The 17,479-nt window shown below is 41.5% G+C and overlaps 1 protein-coding gene across 2 annotated transcripts in view; it reads left to right on the forward strand.

The window, feature by feature from the left end:
* The window catches only part of add3b (adducin 3 (gamma) b), a 33,771-nt gene extending 17,035 nt beyond the window's left edge, over positions 1–16,736 (forward strand). For both annotated transcript variants that reach the window (XM_088350860.1, XM_088350861.1), the window contains 6 exons: positions 1,518–1,784; positions 13,382–13,498; positions 13,574–13,663; positions 13,727–13,850; positions 14,298–14,393; positions 16,039–16,736. In XM_088350860.1, coding sequence (XP_088206986.1) covers positions 1,518–1,784; positions 13,382–13,498; positions 13,574–13,663; positions 13,727–13,850; positions 14,298–14,393; positions 16,039–16,268 — 924 coding nt within the window. In that variant the 3' untranslated portion in view covers positions 16,269–16,736. The remainder of the gene's footprint in view (positions 1–1,517; positions 1,785–13,381; positions 13,499–13,573; positions 13,664–13,726; positions 13,851–14,297; positions 14,394–16,038) is intronic.
* The last annotated feature ends 743 nt before the right edge of the window (positions 16,737–17,479 follow it).

Consider the following 17,479-nt stretch of genomic DNA (forward strand, 5'->3'; position numbering starts at 1 on the left):
GTTGACGTTTGTTCTGTATTTGAAACAGGCCTTAACTTACGTTCACCATTTTAATGCTACGCGAACAAAAAAACGCGAATATACCGTCAACGTTTTAATGACGACGCACCCCACCTTGAAGAAATGTTAAACTCGTTTTTTTAGTTTAATTAAAAAATACTGAATGAGCATACCAACACAACACTATCAATAACATATACACGGCTAAATAAGGCTAGAATTAAGGTTTTAGAACTGCCTTCCCAAAGTCCTGACTTCAACCCCATCGAGAACTTGTGGACAATGCTGAAGAAACAAGTCCATGTCAGAAAGCCATCAAATTTAACGGAACTGCCCGCATTTTGTCAAGATTTAACCAGAAGCTTGCCAGAAGCTTGTGGATGTCTACCAAAAGCGCCTAATTGAAGTATAATGTCAAGGACCAGAACAAGCACTCGGATCCAATAGCGTCAGTTAAAGGATTTATTTGGACAAGGTTCGGTGGAGCAGGCTTGGGACGTCGTCTCTTGATAGCAGAAAGCCTCTTTGGACGATATGGCAACTCCGTGGTGAAAACGCGTGACGAGTAACGTAGCAGGTAAGTCGGTGGCCGGGACGGAAGAGTAGATCGTAAACTTTTAACAGACAAGGGTCAGGCAACGAGAATCAGACTTGGAATACACAAAGGGATCGTGGTACCTTGAATGTTGGAGGCTCACTCGGGGAAACGAGGAGTACACTCGAACGTCCATCTCTGGACGCTGACAGCTTATGTAGAAAGCTTCCACCAATCAGGAAATCGCGTTCCAGCACACCAGCTGATTACCTCAGGTGGCTCCAGTTAGGCATATATAAATGTCCAAGGGACATGTTACCAAATATTAGCGCTGCTGTATCAATATTTTGACCCAGCAGATTTGATCACTTTTTCTGTTAACCCATAATAAAGTCATAAAAGAACCAAACTTCATGAATGACTTTTGTGACTAAGAACTATCTGTTCCAATCACTCTATCAGAGAAAAATCAGAGTTGTAGAAATAACTTGAAACTCAGGGAAGCATTAAAATATGTTCTTCACAAGAATATGAAAACTTTTAAATTTAAATTTTCTAATGATTCAGTTTCAAAATGTTTTTTTAAACAAATCATTTTGCTTCTTATTTTATTTATTTGACAGGGGGGAAAATGAAAAATGTTTCAAGATTATTTTTCCTCAAATTTTAATTATGGACCTGTTAGATATATAGTTATATTAGAGAAGTTTATTTTAAAAGTTACTTGAAAAAATGATCTGCCTGTAGTCCAAATTTGCATTCAATTGATTCTCAATCCACACCCTTTTTTTAATCCCACGTGTCCTTTGAATAACACAAGCAAAAATGCTTTTGTATTTTACCGTATATGCAATTTTCAAATATTTACACACATCAGCTGTGGGATTTGGAATGGCCGGCCATCCTTGTACTTACCCACACTCATTTTATCCTTGAAAGGCCCTTGAGGCCCAGCCAAGGTTTAACATTTTTTTCTTTGCAGGGATACAGAACAGGCCACTCGTACAGGAACCCCATAGTTCGTGAAAAGCCGCGTACCAAGAACGATGTGGAAATTCCCGCCACGGTGTCTGCGATCCCATTCGATGAGGATTTGGAAGTGGCAGGCCTGCGTAGCCCCTTTAAGTTTCTGGCACAACGACAGCAGCGCGAGCGGACCCGCTGGCTCACCTCACCCAACAGTTACTTGAGGGTTAACGTGCCGGAACGTTCACCGAGTGGAGATGTCAGCCCCAGGACCAAAACAATGGTGCGTTAAATCTCAATACAATATACCATATTTTCAGGACTATAAGGTACACTTGAAAACCACAGACCTAAGATAAAAAACAACACATTTTTAATTTCTTATTTTTTATTCCAATATTGAAATTTAGTTGACAAATAAGAAAATAGTTCACAAAAAATATTTGCTACAATATTAATAATATGAAACAATAAATTATTATCATTATTTGGCTAAAAAGCAAATTCTAAAATCAGCGGGCTACCAGAGACAAAGGTTATGTTTCCACACTTTAAAACGTAATTAACAAATTAATAAGATCCCTCCGGGCACTCCGGTTTCCTCCCACATTCCAAAGACATGCATTTCAGGTGGATTGGCCGGTCCAAATTGTCCCTAGGTGTGAATGAGCGAGTGAGTTGTCTGTCCCTGTGTGCCCTGCGATTGGCTGGCAACCAGTTCAGGGTGTCCCCTGCCCACTGCCCGATGATTGCTGGGATGGGCTCCAGCACCCCCGCGACCCTACTGAGGATAAGCGGTGTAGCTAATGAGATGAGATGAGATGAAATAATGTAGTGGCTTACCCTGCTACTGAGCTTCCTTCATTCTCGTTGGTGACTCCATGTTTTGGTTTTGATTGCTGTCTCACCATCACTGTGCTCCCGTGCCATATTACTTTTTTGCTAAGCTTAAAACACACTTCTATAACATGAATAATCTATATTTTATGTTGTCTGTGTATCTGTGTATTATTTGCCCTCATGTAGGTTTTAGATCAGGTGATGGTGTCATAATAGTCAGTGGTTTGCAATAATCTGTGGTCTGTGCAGCCTTTTGAGACTCTTTGTGATTAAGGGCTATACAAATAAACATGACTTGACTTGACTTTTGTGAAGTGTGGAGTGCTCCCACACATTTGCGGACTTCGGTCGAACAGTTTTCTCATGACTGTAGCTTTTGAAAGTAGCGCCTTAGTTTGCACTCCACCTCGCTCTGTTATGCTTGCTGACTCGCTGCGTGTGACGTCTGGCTCCGGGACGTGCTGAGTGACTCGTAAATCGTGCAACACAACCAATCGATGAATTAATTCGTTGCCAACGCTTTTAATCATAGATTTTAAACGATTTGATCCATTTGTTGTTGTAGCTCTAAACCAAGGGTCTCCATCCTTTATCAAGCTGAGAACTATTTTTGTCACTAAATAGTGCAAAGAGGGGAACCCAATTTGATATAAATTTCTGAGATAACCATTTATGATATTGTTCCTATGTTGTCCCTATGTTATTACTAAAAACACTTGTTGTTGGTAGGGTTTAATGGACTCTGTCAACAGCTAAAAAAAACATTTTACAAGAAAATAACAATGACCAATTATTGGTGAGCTCCTCTGCTGTAGTGAGGGAACACCACGTCGGAGCCCCTTTTATTAGACCATCAGAAAAGGTATTGGATTTTATCTCATAATCACACCATTTTTACTCTCAGTGCCACATGCGGATGATAGAGAATGAACAAAACAGAAAGTCTTAATGAAAGATATCAACACAAAGTCTGATTGATTATAAGATACACCAAAGGGTTGATTCCCTGAGCCTGCTGTTTTTGCATTAATTTATATCTTTTAGGACGAGTTTTTGTTTACTCCATTCTCTAGCATTTGTTTCTGGCACCTGAAGTAGAAATAGTGTCTTAATGAGATAAAATCTAATTGCTTGTAGTGTCACATATTGGTCTAGGGCAGGGGTGGGCAATTATTTTTTATCAGGGGCCGCATGAGAAACCTGAATTGTGTCAGAGGGCCACCAACTTTCTTTCATTGTAAAATGCTCAAATTAAATATTTTGAATAGCTGATGCTGATAATCAGAAGAATATAGCACTCTGTAAATATTTATATTAGGCTATGTGAAATTGTGGTGTATTGGTTAAATAAGAAAAACAATCATTGAACCAGTGCAATTTATTTTTAACTTGTTAATTTCCACAAACAATAACTTGTAATGTTCTCCACCTCATGTTACCTCTTCAGTGAGAATAATCCAGTCTGTTCTGGGCTTGAACAAGGGCATTGGAATCTGGCGGAATGTCTGAAGAGGCTATGCGAAGGACAGCTGAGAGGTGGTCATCAATCATAGAGGATCTATGTTTGGATTTATTAAACTTCATAACTGAGAATGTCTGTTCACAATGATAGGTAGATCCAAAGAGGACTAGGATCCTCTGACCATGCTTCCTCAGGTGTGGAAAGTTCTCCTCTTTGAGGGAGGAGTAAAAATCCAGCAGTGAGACTGACTTGAAGTGATCTGCCAGAAGTGTGTCAGACTGCAGATCTATGAGTTCCATCTGAACTTCACTTGGCGCATCATCCACACTGCAGTTGAAGGGCGAAGAGACCATGTGCATTTCACTCTCAAGAGTTTTGAAATCTTGAAATCGCCTTGAAAACTCTGCATGCAATGTTTCTAACATGGTTGAGTACTTTTGGAGGTGATCGCCTGATCTTTTGGCTTCCTTAAGTGTTGGCAAGTGGGTCAGAATGTTGTCCTTCACTTTGCTTGAGAGAAGCTGCAGTTTTCTCATAAAAGCCTTCACTGCACTGTACATCTCATGCACAAAAAGGCCCTTGCTCTGCAGTTTGACATTAAGTTCGTTCATTAGTGCAGTCACATCCACAGTGAATCCGAGGTCTGCCAACCAGTCTTCATCTGAAAGTTCTGAGACGTCATGACCTTTCTGAACACAGAACTCCTGAATCTGGTCTCTCTGGTCCCGGACACTTTTCAGAATTTTGCCAAGGCTGAGCCACCTAACTGTGCAGTGATAGCTTATGTCACCATGTTCAGCCTCATTTTCCTCCAACAAAGCAACAAACTGTCTGTGATTTAAAGCTCTCGCTCTGATGAAGTTAACTATTTTAGTGACAGAATCAACAACATGTTTCATTTTTAACACTGTCTTACACAACACTTCCTGATGTATGATACAATGCAAAAATGTCAATTTCTGATCAGGGTTCATTTCTGTCACTTTATTCTGCATTCTCTTTAAAAGTCCAACATTTTTCCCGACAAGATTTGGACAACCATCTGTTGTCACACCTGCAAGCTTGTTCCATTTCAGTCCTATCATGTCCATACATGCATTTACCTCTCTGAACAAGTCATTACCTGTGGTTGTCCCTTTTATTGACTGCATGGCTGCCAACTCCTCCGTGATTTGAAAGTCTGCGGTTATCCCACGTAAGAAGATGAGCAGCTGGGCGGTGTCACGTACATCGCAGCTCTCATCCAAAGCCAGAGAAAAAAAGTCAAAGTCGGCCGCTCTTTTCTTCAGCTGAAGCTCTAAATTTCCCGCGATGTCCTCAATCCGCCTCGTTACAGTGCGTCGGGAGAGTGAAACGTTCTCAAACGCGCCCATTTTTTCTGGGCACATCAGCTCAGCAGAGTCCAATAAACACTCCTTAATAAACTCTCCGTCGGAAAATGCCTTACTTTTTCTGGCGATTTTATGAGAAATTACATAACTTGTCCTGACGGCTGCATCTCTGGAAGTGTGAAGTTTAGTGAAAAAACCTTGTTGGGTTTGTAGTTTTGCAAGCAATGCATCAGACTCCCTTGCACGCTCTTCACCAGACAGGTTTCTGTATTCATCTTCATGCTTGGTCGTGTAGTGGCGATTCAAATTATATTCTTTAAACACAGCAACCTGTGTACCACAGACTAAGCACACTGCTTTACCTTTAATTTCTGTAAAGAAATATTTGACAGTCCATGTCTTGTTGAAAATACGGCATTCGTTATCAACTTTTCTTTTCTTGGGGTGTGCCGACATCTTGAGGGTACCCTGGCGAACAGTATCACCTTCACTCACTCAAGTGTATACACGCGTGAAGGCGCTACGTCTATGACGTGTATATGTAGTCAAAATAAAATTTCAAAATAAAAGTTTTAAAAAAATGTTTAATTTATGGTGTTTATGATTGGTCTTACGCGGGCCGGACAGGGACGTACAAAGGGCCGGATGTGGCCTGCGGGCCGTAATTTGCCCAGGTCTGGTCTAGGGGTTAGGTTTCCGCACTTTCACTGTCAAAATCCGGGTTCAATTCTCGGTAAATTTTGGTGAACGACTTTTTTTTACTGGTCAATCATTGTACCAATATATGCCGTAAGTATATAAAATGTGCAACGATTATACACAAATAACTATGGTAGCTCTTACCAAAGTTTTTAATCCATGCGAATTATAGTCTAGAGTGCCTCATGTATGAAACATGTTTACAAAAGACAAATTTTTGGGGATGTGCGCCTTACAATCCGGTGCATGTGGGAAAAAAGGTACATCTCATAACGAGGGGTATGAAGCACTTTGAAGCAGTTTGTGTTCTCCGAGTGCAGAGTTTCTGATTTGAATACTTGAGTCAGGTTTACCTGTGTGGACTTTGCATGTTCAGAAAAAATGAAAAAGGACGTGCATTTGATTGTTTTTATATTTCTGGCACCTTTGCAAATACCGTAAATTCCGGACTATAAGCCGCTACTTTTTTCCCAAATGTTCAGCCCTGCGGCTTATTTAAGTAATTTTTCTAACGAACACCAGTGGCACTCGAGTACAAAAGGTAAAATCTAGACCGGTGGAATTGTGCGCCGAGGCAAACTGCATCCTCTTGGATTATGATCAAATTGTCCGTATGACAGAGGATAGAGGTTCGTTTCAAATGTGAGGAAGACGCCCTTGAAGATGTCAATAATGACGAGAACGGTTTGCCGTGAATTTCATAATTGCAGCACAGCTTTTTTTTAACAGCTACGCTTCGAGCCCTGCGTGCGTGTTAGGAGTAGCGTGGTGCTACCTTTCACAGGCACGGTTTGGGATGAAAGTTATATTATTATTATTAAAGCTTTGAAAACTGTCTCGGTGTACCGTGTTTCTTCGTAAATATGTGTAACCATGTATAATATGTATTTGCAACTGTATATTTTTGTCATGTATTTATTTGTTTTTATTTTGAAAACTTGTTCTGATAAGTTTTGCACTGACCAATTAAAAAGAAGGGGCGTAACAGACGGGTGGGATTATGGGAAGTAGAAACCAGTAAAGGTGTTTGTGGACACCGCAGACAAAGGTGCATACAGGGAGTGCAGAATTATTAGGCAAATGAGTATTTTGACCACATCATCCTCTTTATGCATGTTGTCTTACTCCAAGCTGTATAGGCTCGAAAGCCTACTACTAATTAAGCATATCAGGTGATGTGCATCTCTGTAATGAGAAGGGGTGTGGTCTAATGACATCAACACCCTATATCAGGTGTGCATAATTATTAGGCAACTTCCTTTCCTTTGGCAAAATGGGTCAGAAGAGGGACTTGACAGGCTCTGAAAAGTCAAAAATAGTGAGATATCTTGCAGAGGGATGCAGCACTCTTAAAATTGCCAAGCTTCTGAAGCGTGATCATCGAACAATCAAGCGTTACATTCAAAATAGTCAACAGGGTCGCAAGAAGCGTGTAGAAAAACCAAGGCGCAAAATAACTGCCCGTGAACTGAGAAAAGTCAAGCGTACAGCTGCCAAGATGCCACTTGCCACCAGTTTTGCCATATTTCAGAGCTCCAACATCACTGGAGTGCCCAAAAGCACAAGGTGTGCAATACTCAGAGACATGGCCAAGGTAAGAAAGGCTGAAAAACGACCACCACTGAACAAGACACACAAGCTGAAACGTCAAGACTGGGCCAAGAAAAATCTCAAGACGGATTTTTCTAAGGTTTTATGGACTGATGAAATGAGAGTGAGTCTTGATGGGCCAAATGGATGGGCCCGTGGCTGGATCGGTAAAGGGCAGAGAGCTCCAGTCCGCCTCAGACGCCAGCAAGGTGGAGGTGGGGTACTGGTATGGGCTGGTATCATCAAAGATGAGCTTGTGGGGCCTTTTCGGGTTGAGGATGGACTCAAGCTCAACTCCCAGTCCTACTGCCAGTTTCTGGAAGACACCTTCTTCAAGCAGTGGTACAGGAAGAAGTCCGCATCCTTCAAGAAAAACATGATTTTCATGCAGGACAACGCTCCATCACACGCATCCAAGTACTCCACAGCGTGGCTGGCAAGAAAGGGTCTAAAAGAAGAAAAACTAATGACATGGCCTCCTTGTTCACCTGATCTGAACCCCATAGAGAACCTGTGGTCCCTCATCAAATGTGAGATTTACAAGGAGGGAAAACAGTACACCTCTCTGAACAGTGTCTGGGAGGCTGTGGTTGCTGCTGCACGCAATGTTGATCGTGAACAGATCAAAGCACCGACAGAATCCATGGATGGCAGGCTTTTGAGTGTCCTTGCAAAGAAAGGTGGCTATATTGGTCACTGATTTGTTTTTGTTTTGTTTTTGAATGTCAGAAATGTATATTTGTGAATGTTGAGCTGTTATATTGGTTTCCCTGATGAAAATAAATAATTGAAATGGGTATACATTTGTTTTTTGTTAAGTTGCCTAATAATTATGCACAGTAATAGTCACCTGCACACACAGATATCCTCCTAAAATAGCTAAAACTAAAAAAGCCCCACTCCAACTTCCAAAATATTCAGCTTTGATATTAATGAGACTTTTGGGTTCATTAAGAACATGGTTGTTGTTCAATAATAAAATTAATCCTCAAAAATACAACTTGCCTAATAATTCTGCACTCCCTGTATATATTTTTCCCACCCTTACCTTTGGAAATATACACTTTTTTTTCCTTGGATTACTTTCAACAGGTACCTGGACTTTGCAGGTCTGCATCAAATGATAACTACCGGTATCATTTTCCGTTCAATTAGCCGATTATGAGAATCTAGATGTGTTGGCAAGTGACGGTCAGGTCAGGAACTGGAGTCAGCCCCTCCGCTGGAAATAAGCGTTTCAACCTAGTGGCTCAGAGGTGTAATATCATATGTCTGATAATTAGCAAGCACCAGAGAAACATCAAATCTATACAAGTTCTCACCGTTAAAACTGTTCAGTTAAAAAGGACTTCTGTTCTCAGTGTGGATACATGCGGCTAATATACCGGTGCGGCTTGTGTATGTAATAAATCCGTTTTCCTCCCGAAATGTGGGGGGTGCGGCTTATAATCAGGTGCGCCTTATAGTCCGTAATTTACGGTAGTTGCTTCTGATAGTTAAACTTTAGTCATCAAATGCAGAATGATTATGATTTAGATGGTTTTTCATGGGTGCTGGCCCCAACCCAGCTGACAGTGGGCAGGAAACACGCCTGGACTGGGTGCCGGCCAGTTGCAAAGCACATAGAGACCAACAATCATACACATGCTATCTCATACTTAGGGTCAATTTGGACGTGCCAATCTTTCCGCCATGCATGTTTTTGATATTTGGGAAGAAAACTGAGTACCTGGAGAAAACCCACTCAGGCATGGTTAAAACATGCAAGCTCTGAACAGGGTGGCCATTGGCTGGAATTGAACCGAGGACCGCTGAACTGCTAGGCAGGCGTGCTAACCAGTCATACACCGTGCCGACACAGATTAAATCAGGGCTGGCATAACAGATAATAAACCTGTCCATTATTTTGTCTGTAAATTAATTAACTAGAATGTTTTCATTTCAACTTCCATAACTAAACCCTTACTTAAAATTCACGTTTCCTTAACCGCCAGGGTCGCCGGCGCACCACTTTCTGTGGTATATCTTGGGCAAGTACAGCCTGGATGCTTCCATCCCTTTTCCAGGCCCTATTTTGGGCATAGGGCTTGCTCCCCCACATGAAACACATAGTACTGGTTTCCATGAGTACAAGTACCAGAAGAAGCCTCCTGATCTGACTAGGATGCAGCACCTTCATCATCTGGTTACTGTTTTTATTGTTGTTAACTCACTTGAGGCCCCTGAGGATTATCCTCAGTAGAGTTAGTTTACTAAAGGAGAATCCCAGTCGGAATTCGTAAACGGGCATTATGGAGTTGGGGCACCGAATCAAGAGCTGCTCGGCTGATTCTTCTTCCTCACCAGAGAAACGGTTCCAAACACATTCGGAGGGGATCAATTCAGATATTTCTGCAATGACTGAGACTCTTCCTCCGGGTTGGGGCGGGGGAAGTAAGAGTGAGGTGGGGGTGGGTTGATGCTGGGGGTTTGCAGCTCCTGCGAATGACTGCGAGACGAGTCTAAGCTTCTAGCCAGCCCGCAGGCTGGGGAAGAAAGGAGCCAATTTTTCGGAGGGAGGGATGGTGGCTTGACCAAAACCGGATGGGTTCAATTTAGATCTTTCTTTGATAACTTTGACTCTTCCTCCAGGTTGGGGCGGGATAAAGTAAGGGAGATGAGGCGGGAGTGGGTCAATGCTGGGGGTTCGCAGCCCCTGCGAATGACTGTGAGACAAGTCTGAGCTTCTAGTGAGGCCGTAGGCTGGGGAAGAGAGGAGCCAAGTTTGGCCTGCTCATCTGTTAGGTCATTGCCTGGGAGGTTGCAGTGGCCTGGGACCCATGTTAATTGGACCCTTTTGGTGTGTGGAAAGGCCACAAGTTCGGTGTGTATTTCGAAGATGGGAGGGTCTATGTTATATGGATTGTAGAGGGATTGAAGGAGGGACTTACAGTCTGTAATGATGGAAGTTGACGACCAGTCGTCATTATGTCCAAGTTAGGTGATGGCTGAGTTTAGTGCCGTCTTCTCAGCTTGATAGAATCTGCTAAAGGTTCCTGTAGGTGCATGCCACTTGTAAATCAGAGAGTTGCCTCAGAAGATCACTACTTCTGCACCTCCGTTCTTCGTACCATTGAGGGTGAAGCCTTCAGTTAAGACGTACAAACCCACTGGGTCTTGCGCCACAATCATTTATGTAGCTGCGGCTAGTTGTTGGGAAGAGGATGCAGACTTTTTTGTAAAATGCATAGGAGGAAGAGGCGGTGGCCACGGAGTGTTAGGGTTATTTACTGTCCCCGTGCCTGCTCGTATGAGGTTGACATTCGAGATTATTGGGGTGGTGAAAGCTCTCCGGTCACCTTGCTTGAGGCGTTATGGACAGTGCATTTCGAAAAGAACTCCCTGTCATAATTTGGAGAGAAATGCTACCATTCGTCTGCATTTCTTAGACTGGCCAACTGCCAGCTCTCTCGCAGGCCTCTTTGAAGGTTTAGCTGTGTCCTGTGGTATGGATCAGTGGTGCAGCGGGCCTTACAAAGGTGTTGCTGATGGTGGAAGTTAGGGCAATTGGACGGTAACTTCCGATGAGTTGAGGGTCCTTGCCCTTTTTGTGGTACGGGATGATCTGCGCTATGTGCCAGGTTGGGGGGCAACGTTGGGTGGTCCAGCTCATATTGAGGATCTGGAGGACAGGAAGTGGAGCATGAGACAATTATTTTAGCATCTCTGGGACAATTTTGTCAGAACCAGCAGCTTTGCCTGGTTTGGATTGTTTGTGGCCTTGGCAGAGTTTGTCAGTTGTGAATTGACACTAAATGATTGTCGGGGGGCACCCTGTAATCTGCGAGCATCCCTGCATAGCCCTATATGGTTCTCCTGCCCGACTTATACCTCTTGCAAGCACTCACCCTCGCGCATTAGAGGATAATGACCGTCGCCTTAGTTTTGTCTGAGGTGTACTCATGGTTGTTGAACAGTGCTGTTCAAAATAATAGCAGCGTAATGTGACTAACCAGATTATCCCTGGTTTTTAGCATTTTTTTTATGGGGTTTTTAAGGGTTATTGTTCTATCTTCGTTATTCATTATCCATTATCCGTTATCGGTCAGTTCATAATACGCTACAAAGCCTAGGAGCCGGGACACTTACTCTCAGCCAAAAGGCTAAGCTAAGGTCCTAGCCCTAAAGCCTTGCTGCGATCATTGCGAATGCACCGTTCCCGGAGGTACTGCAATACATTTAAACATGTAACAGTTAAAGTTCACAGTCCAATTATGGTTACATGCCAGACAAGTTACCAGTAGGTGCTGGAGATTCTCAAAACAAACAAGACCCAGCATTCATAATAGGCACGTAAATGGCAGGCAAATGGTTTCATCAAATGAATGATGAAACGTCACAGTGATAGAATATTTGACATCAAATAGTGGAAGCGCGCAGCCTGGCATGGTGTAAAGCGTCCTCCCATTCTTCAGAGATGAGGCCGGACTTAGGGATTGACCAGCCCCAAAGCCTTCTGGTATGCATGTGACATTACTGATACCAGATTCTAAATCACTAGGGAGGGGAAAGTATTTGTTTCTGAGATTTTTTTCTCATTCAAATCATACATATATGAGCCAGCAAAAAATGTGTGGACAGCACATTCTTGGAGGGTTTTTATCTTTCTCCATAAATCTCATCAACACTTTGTGCGATTAGCTGTGGAGTACGGGCATAATTCACTAATTTTGGGGCACCTTAGCTGGCGTATAGTTTGAGAAGAGTCATAAACAATGTAGAAATTATAGTGTCGGTTAACGATAATTAAGTGACTTATTTTTCCTATAACAAGTAAGCAAAAATTTTGATCATCATTTGCCAAAGTTAATGCTGTCATCCAGCGAAGGAAATTAAAGATTAATCCCCCCCAGATTTTCAAGACTTTATTTTGGTGAAAAACAGGTCTCCAACTAAAATGTGTCTGTTTTATTTAGGAATTAGCTGGTTTGAATTAGAACCTTCAGTTGTAAAAATTGTCTGAGTCAATTACATCAATTCCTATAAATCCCATAAACCATTATACTGTATTTCCAAATGCAACATTTTAAATTTTGGTCAGTCCCTGAAAAAAAGATCCACAATTTGATGGCAATCGATGGCCAATGTTCTATCTCTGTCACGTATCCACTTTAAAATGTATTAAGTGAAAGGCAAGTCAGCAGACTGCATTGAAATAATAGGACAAAAAATAACTGCAAATTATAGAGGAGACATCAGTCAAGGCAACAGGATACAGGCTGGTGAGCTGAAAAAAAGTGTTAATGTGTTTCATAGTCGGCTGCCAAGTTGTCAGGCATAAACCTTGCAGCTCACCCAAAAGTAAACTGGGGGAAAAAGACATCAGCTCTCTGCAGCCTTCAACAGTATGAATATGATGCAAAAGGGATGCTTTGGTCCTCTGCATTAGCCTGCCATCTGGTGTATGAATGGGGAAATGTTTGTCAGAAAATCTATTCACTTTCAAGTCAAATCACATTTATTTGTATAGCCCTTAAATACAGTATGTCTCAAAGGGCTGCACAGACCACCATCACAGCATTACAAATTAAGAAACCTTGAAAAGTGGTCGCTCATAGGGTTATCCTTCTATGATGACTAGGCTGCAATGGATGTTGCAGGGGCATCATCATACAATATACAATCATCAATAAACAATAAATAATAACTGAAAGTGCAGTTGACACCAACGACAAGCTTTTCTTGTCCTAAAATCTCAGCCAATGCAGGAAGTTTCATATACAAGCTTGGGTAAATCATATTTTAATGTTACAACATATATATTTTTTCTTATAAAATGGAAAACATGCCAATTCCCTAAAGAGAAAACTTTCCTGCGATTCAAGTTCAGAACCCCTCAAGTTTTGCCTTTGAGGCAAACTTTAAAAAACATGATTTACCTTTGTTCATAACCAAAGCATTGATTTATTTGTATCTCAGTGGATGAAGTCTTCAGAACCAGGCAAAAACATCGGTACCCCCATTAAAATTGAGGACCCCAATCAGTTTGTCCCACTCAACACCGACCCCACGGAAGCGATGCACAAGAGGAACAGGGTGAGTAAAGAATTAATTATGTGTAGTGTAAATTAAGCCCAGAGTCACATTACTGCTGTATCCAATTGAATTCAGATAAAAGAGCGGCACCGGGGTGACCTAATGACATCAGGCCCCAAATCCCATTTACTGGCGGGCATCGTTGTGGACACCATCCCTGGACCAGTAAGCGAGCATTTCTCTTGATTCACTGTTGTCTTTTTCTGACGCCCTGCTATGTCCACACAGGCTTTCATCATGGAAGACGAGGAGCACACTCGCTCCCTCCCGCCAAACCCTTTCAACCATCTGACGGAAGAAGTCTTGCAAGAGTACAAGAGCCTGGTGGAGCGAAAGCGACTCGGCCAAGATGGTACGTGGATAAAGAATTTTAATTTCCTTTTAGCTTGTGTTGGAAACTTTGATCGTCAATTTAAAAAAAAAAATTTTCAACCCTTTATTCCCACATGTGTCTGTTTTGTTTATCGGCAAAATGCTGATTCGTCTTGTTGTTTTTGAACTTATGCCCCCCATTTGCGTCCCAAAATGAGCAAAAATTATCTCAGCCAGGGGTTAACAACGCAAAATGTTGAAAGAGCCATATTGAGCCAAAAAAAGACAAAAACATAAGTTTGGAGCCGCAAAGAAAATGAAAGCTTTTTACCACCCAATACACTGATTAAAAAAAACCCCACTTATTTATTCAGGACCTAAACCTGTTAGTAACTCATGGACCAGTATGAAAAAACGATTTGCCATGCTTCGAAAATACTGCACACAATGATAGTAACGAGGGGAATGATATCTCTGCTGTTTACAGAGGAGGACGACACTACCGATGCAGATGAGATGACCACATTCGACGGCTCCACAATCTCCCTTTCGCTTTCTCCGCTCATGACACCGACCAAATTTGGTAAGAAATTAGCGCTCAAAGCGTCTCCCAATGTGTCGAAATATAGGATGCAAAGTGGGGAAATCCACCTTGTTGAACAAATAGAGTACTTTTTAGCACTTCAGTTTTGGTCCCATTGAAATATTGAGACATTTTTAAATCCTAATACTTTATGTAAATATCTATCTCTCATTTTCCCACATTTCTCATTTAAAATAAATTTTGTCCTCGCCTACATAAAATAAATATTATTTTATGTAATTCTTTCCCAATAAATGTAAGTAGTAGTACCGGTAAATGTTCTTGTAATTTACCATTCATTGGAATTCCGATATTTTTACTTTATTTATATGTATTTGAATCAATATATTAAAATAAAAAGTAAATTTAAGTCTTAAAATAATATTTAGCAAAATCATATAATTTCCAACGACAACGTGTATTATTTGACCACTAGATGTTGCTGTATTGTGTCGTGAACCAAAAACAGGTAAAAAGCACAAGGAAGAATATAAGCTACGGAGACTCTAAGTGACCTAAACGCACAATTTTTCTTCCCATTTTTTATGCCAACCTTTTTCAATATTTTGGGGGGCTTTTGCAAGATTTTTCCGATTCAAGTACCCATAGCAGCAAGATTGCGGACAATCGTGTCAGCTCTCTCTAAGTTAGGTTTATATGTAAAATAAACACAGATTTCTTGACACACACATAATTGAAAATGCATCTTTATACGATAGTCAATGTATGTTTGCTTATTATTTTAATGATTAGTTTTTAATTATAGAAGTTTTTATTACCACTAGGAGGGGCTAGGTAATACACGCTGTCCCTTTGAAGACTTAGTTCATGTATTTGAAATCTAAATCTAATCCATTATCCATCCATCCATTATCTGCACCGCTTATCCACTCATCCATTCACACCTCAGGACAATTTGGGACGACCAATTGACCTGACATGCATGTTTTTGGAATGTGGGAGGAGACCGGAGTGCCCGGAAGAAACCCATGCAAGCACGGGGAGAACATGCAAACTCCACACAGGAGGTTCGATCTCATGACCTCAGAACTGTGCCGCACACGTGCTAAACACTGCGCCGCCGTGCTGCCAAATCTAACCTATCAAATCCAATATATCTTTCTATGTATCTATGAACGACTGGATAAATCCCAATTTGTGTGTGTGTGTGTGTGTTTGTATGCGACTTATGGGCTGCTGAACGGCTTTCATGAAATTTGCACAAACTACCATGTATTGTCATAAGCTAGGTTTTGTGTCAACAAAATAATAATATGTAATATAATAATAAATATCTGCTATCATGTACAAGTTACTCTGAAGCTACGTACGATCAAAGCTGGGCCATTCCGCTCGTGAGAAAGAAGAGTTTTTAATGGCTATTTATATTGTAGTTATTAGTTTAGAATATAGAAAACACTTTTTTGAAGATAAAATTATATCAAATTGAGATCGTCTGATTTAAAATCCATCTTAAATTTCGGTGCGGCTTGTATGAAGACAAAATTGAGTTTCGTTCTTAAATGTGCTTTTATTCAGGTGTGCTCTGTAGTCCAAAATTTACGGTAATCATTCAGGCCCTAAGTAACTATCTCGTGGAATGTTGTACTTTTTCCACATTGTCTTCTCTGGCATTGCCCGACAGGCACGATACCCAACGGGAAGGACCACTCGTCCGACACCAACGAGGACCTGAGCCCAGAAGTTTCCAAAATGAGCTTGAGCACTTCGGAATCGGCCGAAATCTTCACCGGTGCCAAAGACGACAACACGGAAGGCCAGAAGAAGCAGAAGAAGAAGAACAAGTTCCGCACGCCTTCCTTCCTGAAGAAATCCAAGAAGAAAGACAAGAGCCAGGTAGACACAGCGCAATAATTTCAAAATAAAAGCAGGAACGTAGACGCAAATAAGCCGAGGTCCGAACGCTCCTGCGTTGTTTGGAATTGCAGTAGGAAAGATAAACTTGTGAAGCTTCGTAGATGCGACCGTTTTGCACTAAGTGAATGTCCGGAAATGAGTGCGCCCGTCGCGGCCTGAAAAAGAGTACGATTTACTACAGACATTCCTCATTTGGAGATTGTGTTGCTTTGGAAAGGTGGAGGGGGCATTCTCTTTCAAGTCCTATCTTGTGTTCTGAAAAAAATTATCCTTTTTTCTTTTCTTTTCTGATAGTGTGACAATTATATTCTGGAAGGGTTATAAGAATGCTCTGAAATAGCTTTTGTTTAATAAGATTTCAATATTTTTGGTATTAAAGGTAAACCTTTTGAATAATATTACTTCTTGCAATCACTTTTTAGTGAAAACATCCATCCATTATCTGCACCGCTCGTCCTCAGTAGGGTCGCGGAAGTGCTGGAGCCCATCCCAGCTATCTTTGGGTAGTGGGCAGGGAACACCCTGAACTGGTTGCCAGCCAGAAACAGGGCACACAAGGGCAGACAATTCACTCGCTCATCCACACCTAGGGACAATTTGGACCGGCCAATTAACCTGACATGCATGTTTTTGGAATGTGGGAGGAAACCGGAGTGCGCAGAGGAACCCCACGCAAGCACAGGGAGAACAGGCCAACTCGTTCGATCCCATGACCTCAGAACTGTGCCGCACACGCGCCAACCGCTGCGCCGCCGTGCTGCCTAGTGATATATATTATGTACTGGTGAAATGTGTTTTTGAAAACGGCAAGAAAAATGCATAATTCCCCTAAAAAAATATTCATGTCTCATTTTGTGTGTGTCCTTTTTTAACCAGAATGTTTTCCCAATTATTACCAATGAATTGAGAACATCATTTATTAATAGTAGTATGCTTAGTGCAGGCATATCAAACTCGGCTCGGGGCTGGATCCAGATTAGTAAAGAAATGTCAATACCAAATATTTGACTTTCTTTTTCAGTACTACGCGTTACCATTCACTTCACTTTTGTAGCCTACCCTAAACATTATGATCATGGATGATTAGGGATCTTTTCTAAGCTCAAAACATTATTCACAAGCATTTGAAAAAAAAAGATTTTCATGTTTGGCCTTGAATGTGTTAACAATTTGTTGAGTAAATGCAGCTTTACATCTGAACTAACTCA

This window comes from Urocampus carinirostris, chromosome 13 (assembly GCF_059441175.1).
Source record: "Urocampus carinirostris isolate Australia breed hairy pipefish chromosome 13, RoL_Ucar_1.0, whole genome shotgun sequence".
Lineage (NCBI taxonomy): Eukaryota > Metazoa > Chordata > Actinopteri > Syngnathiformes > Syngnathidae > Urocampus > Urocampus carinirostris.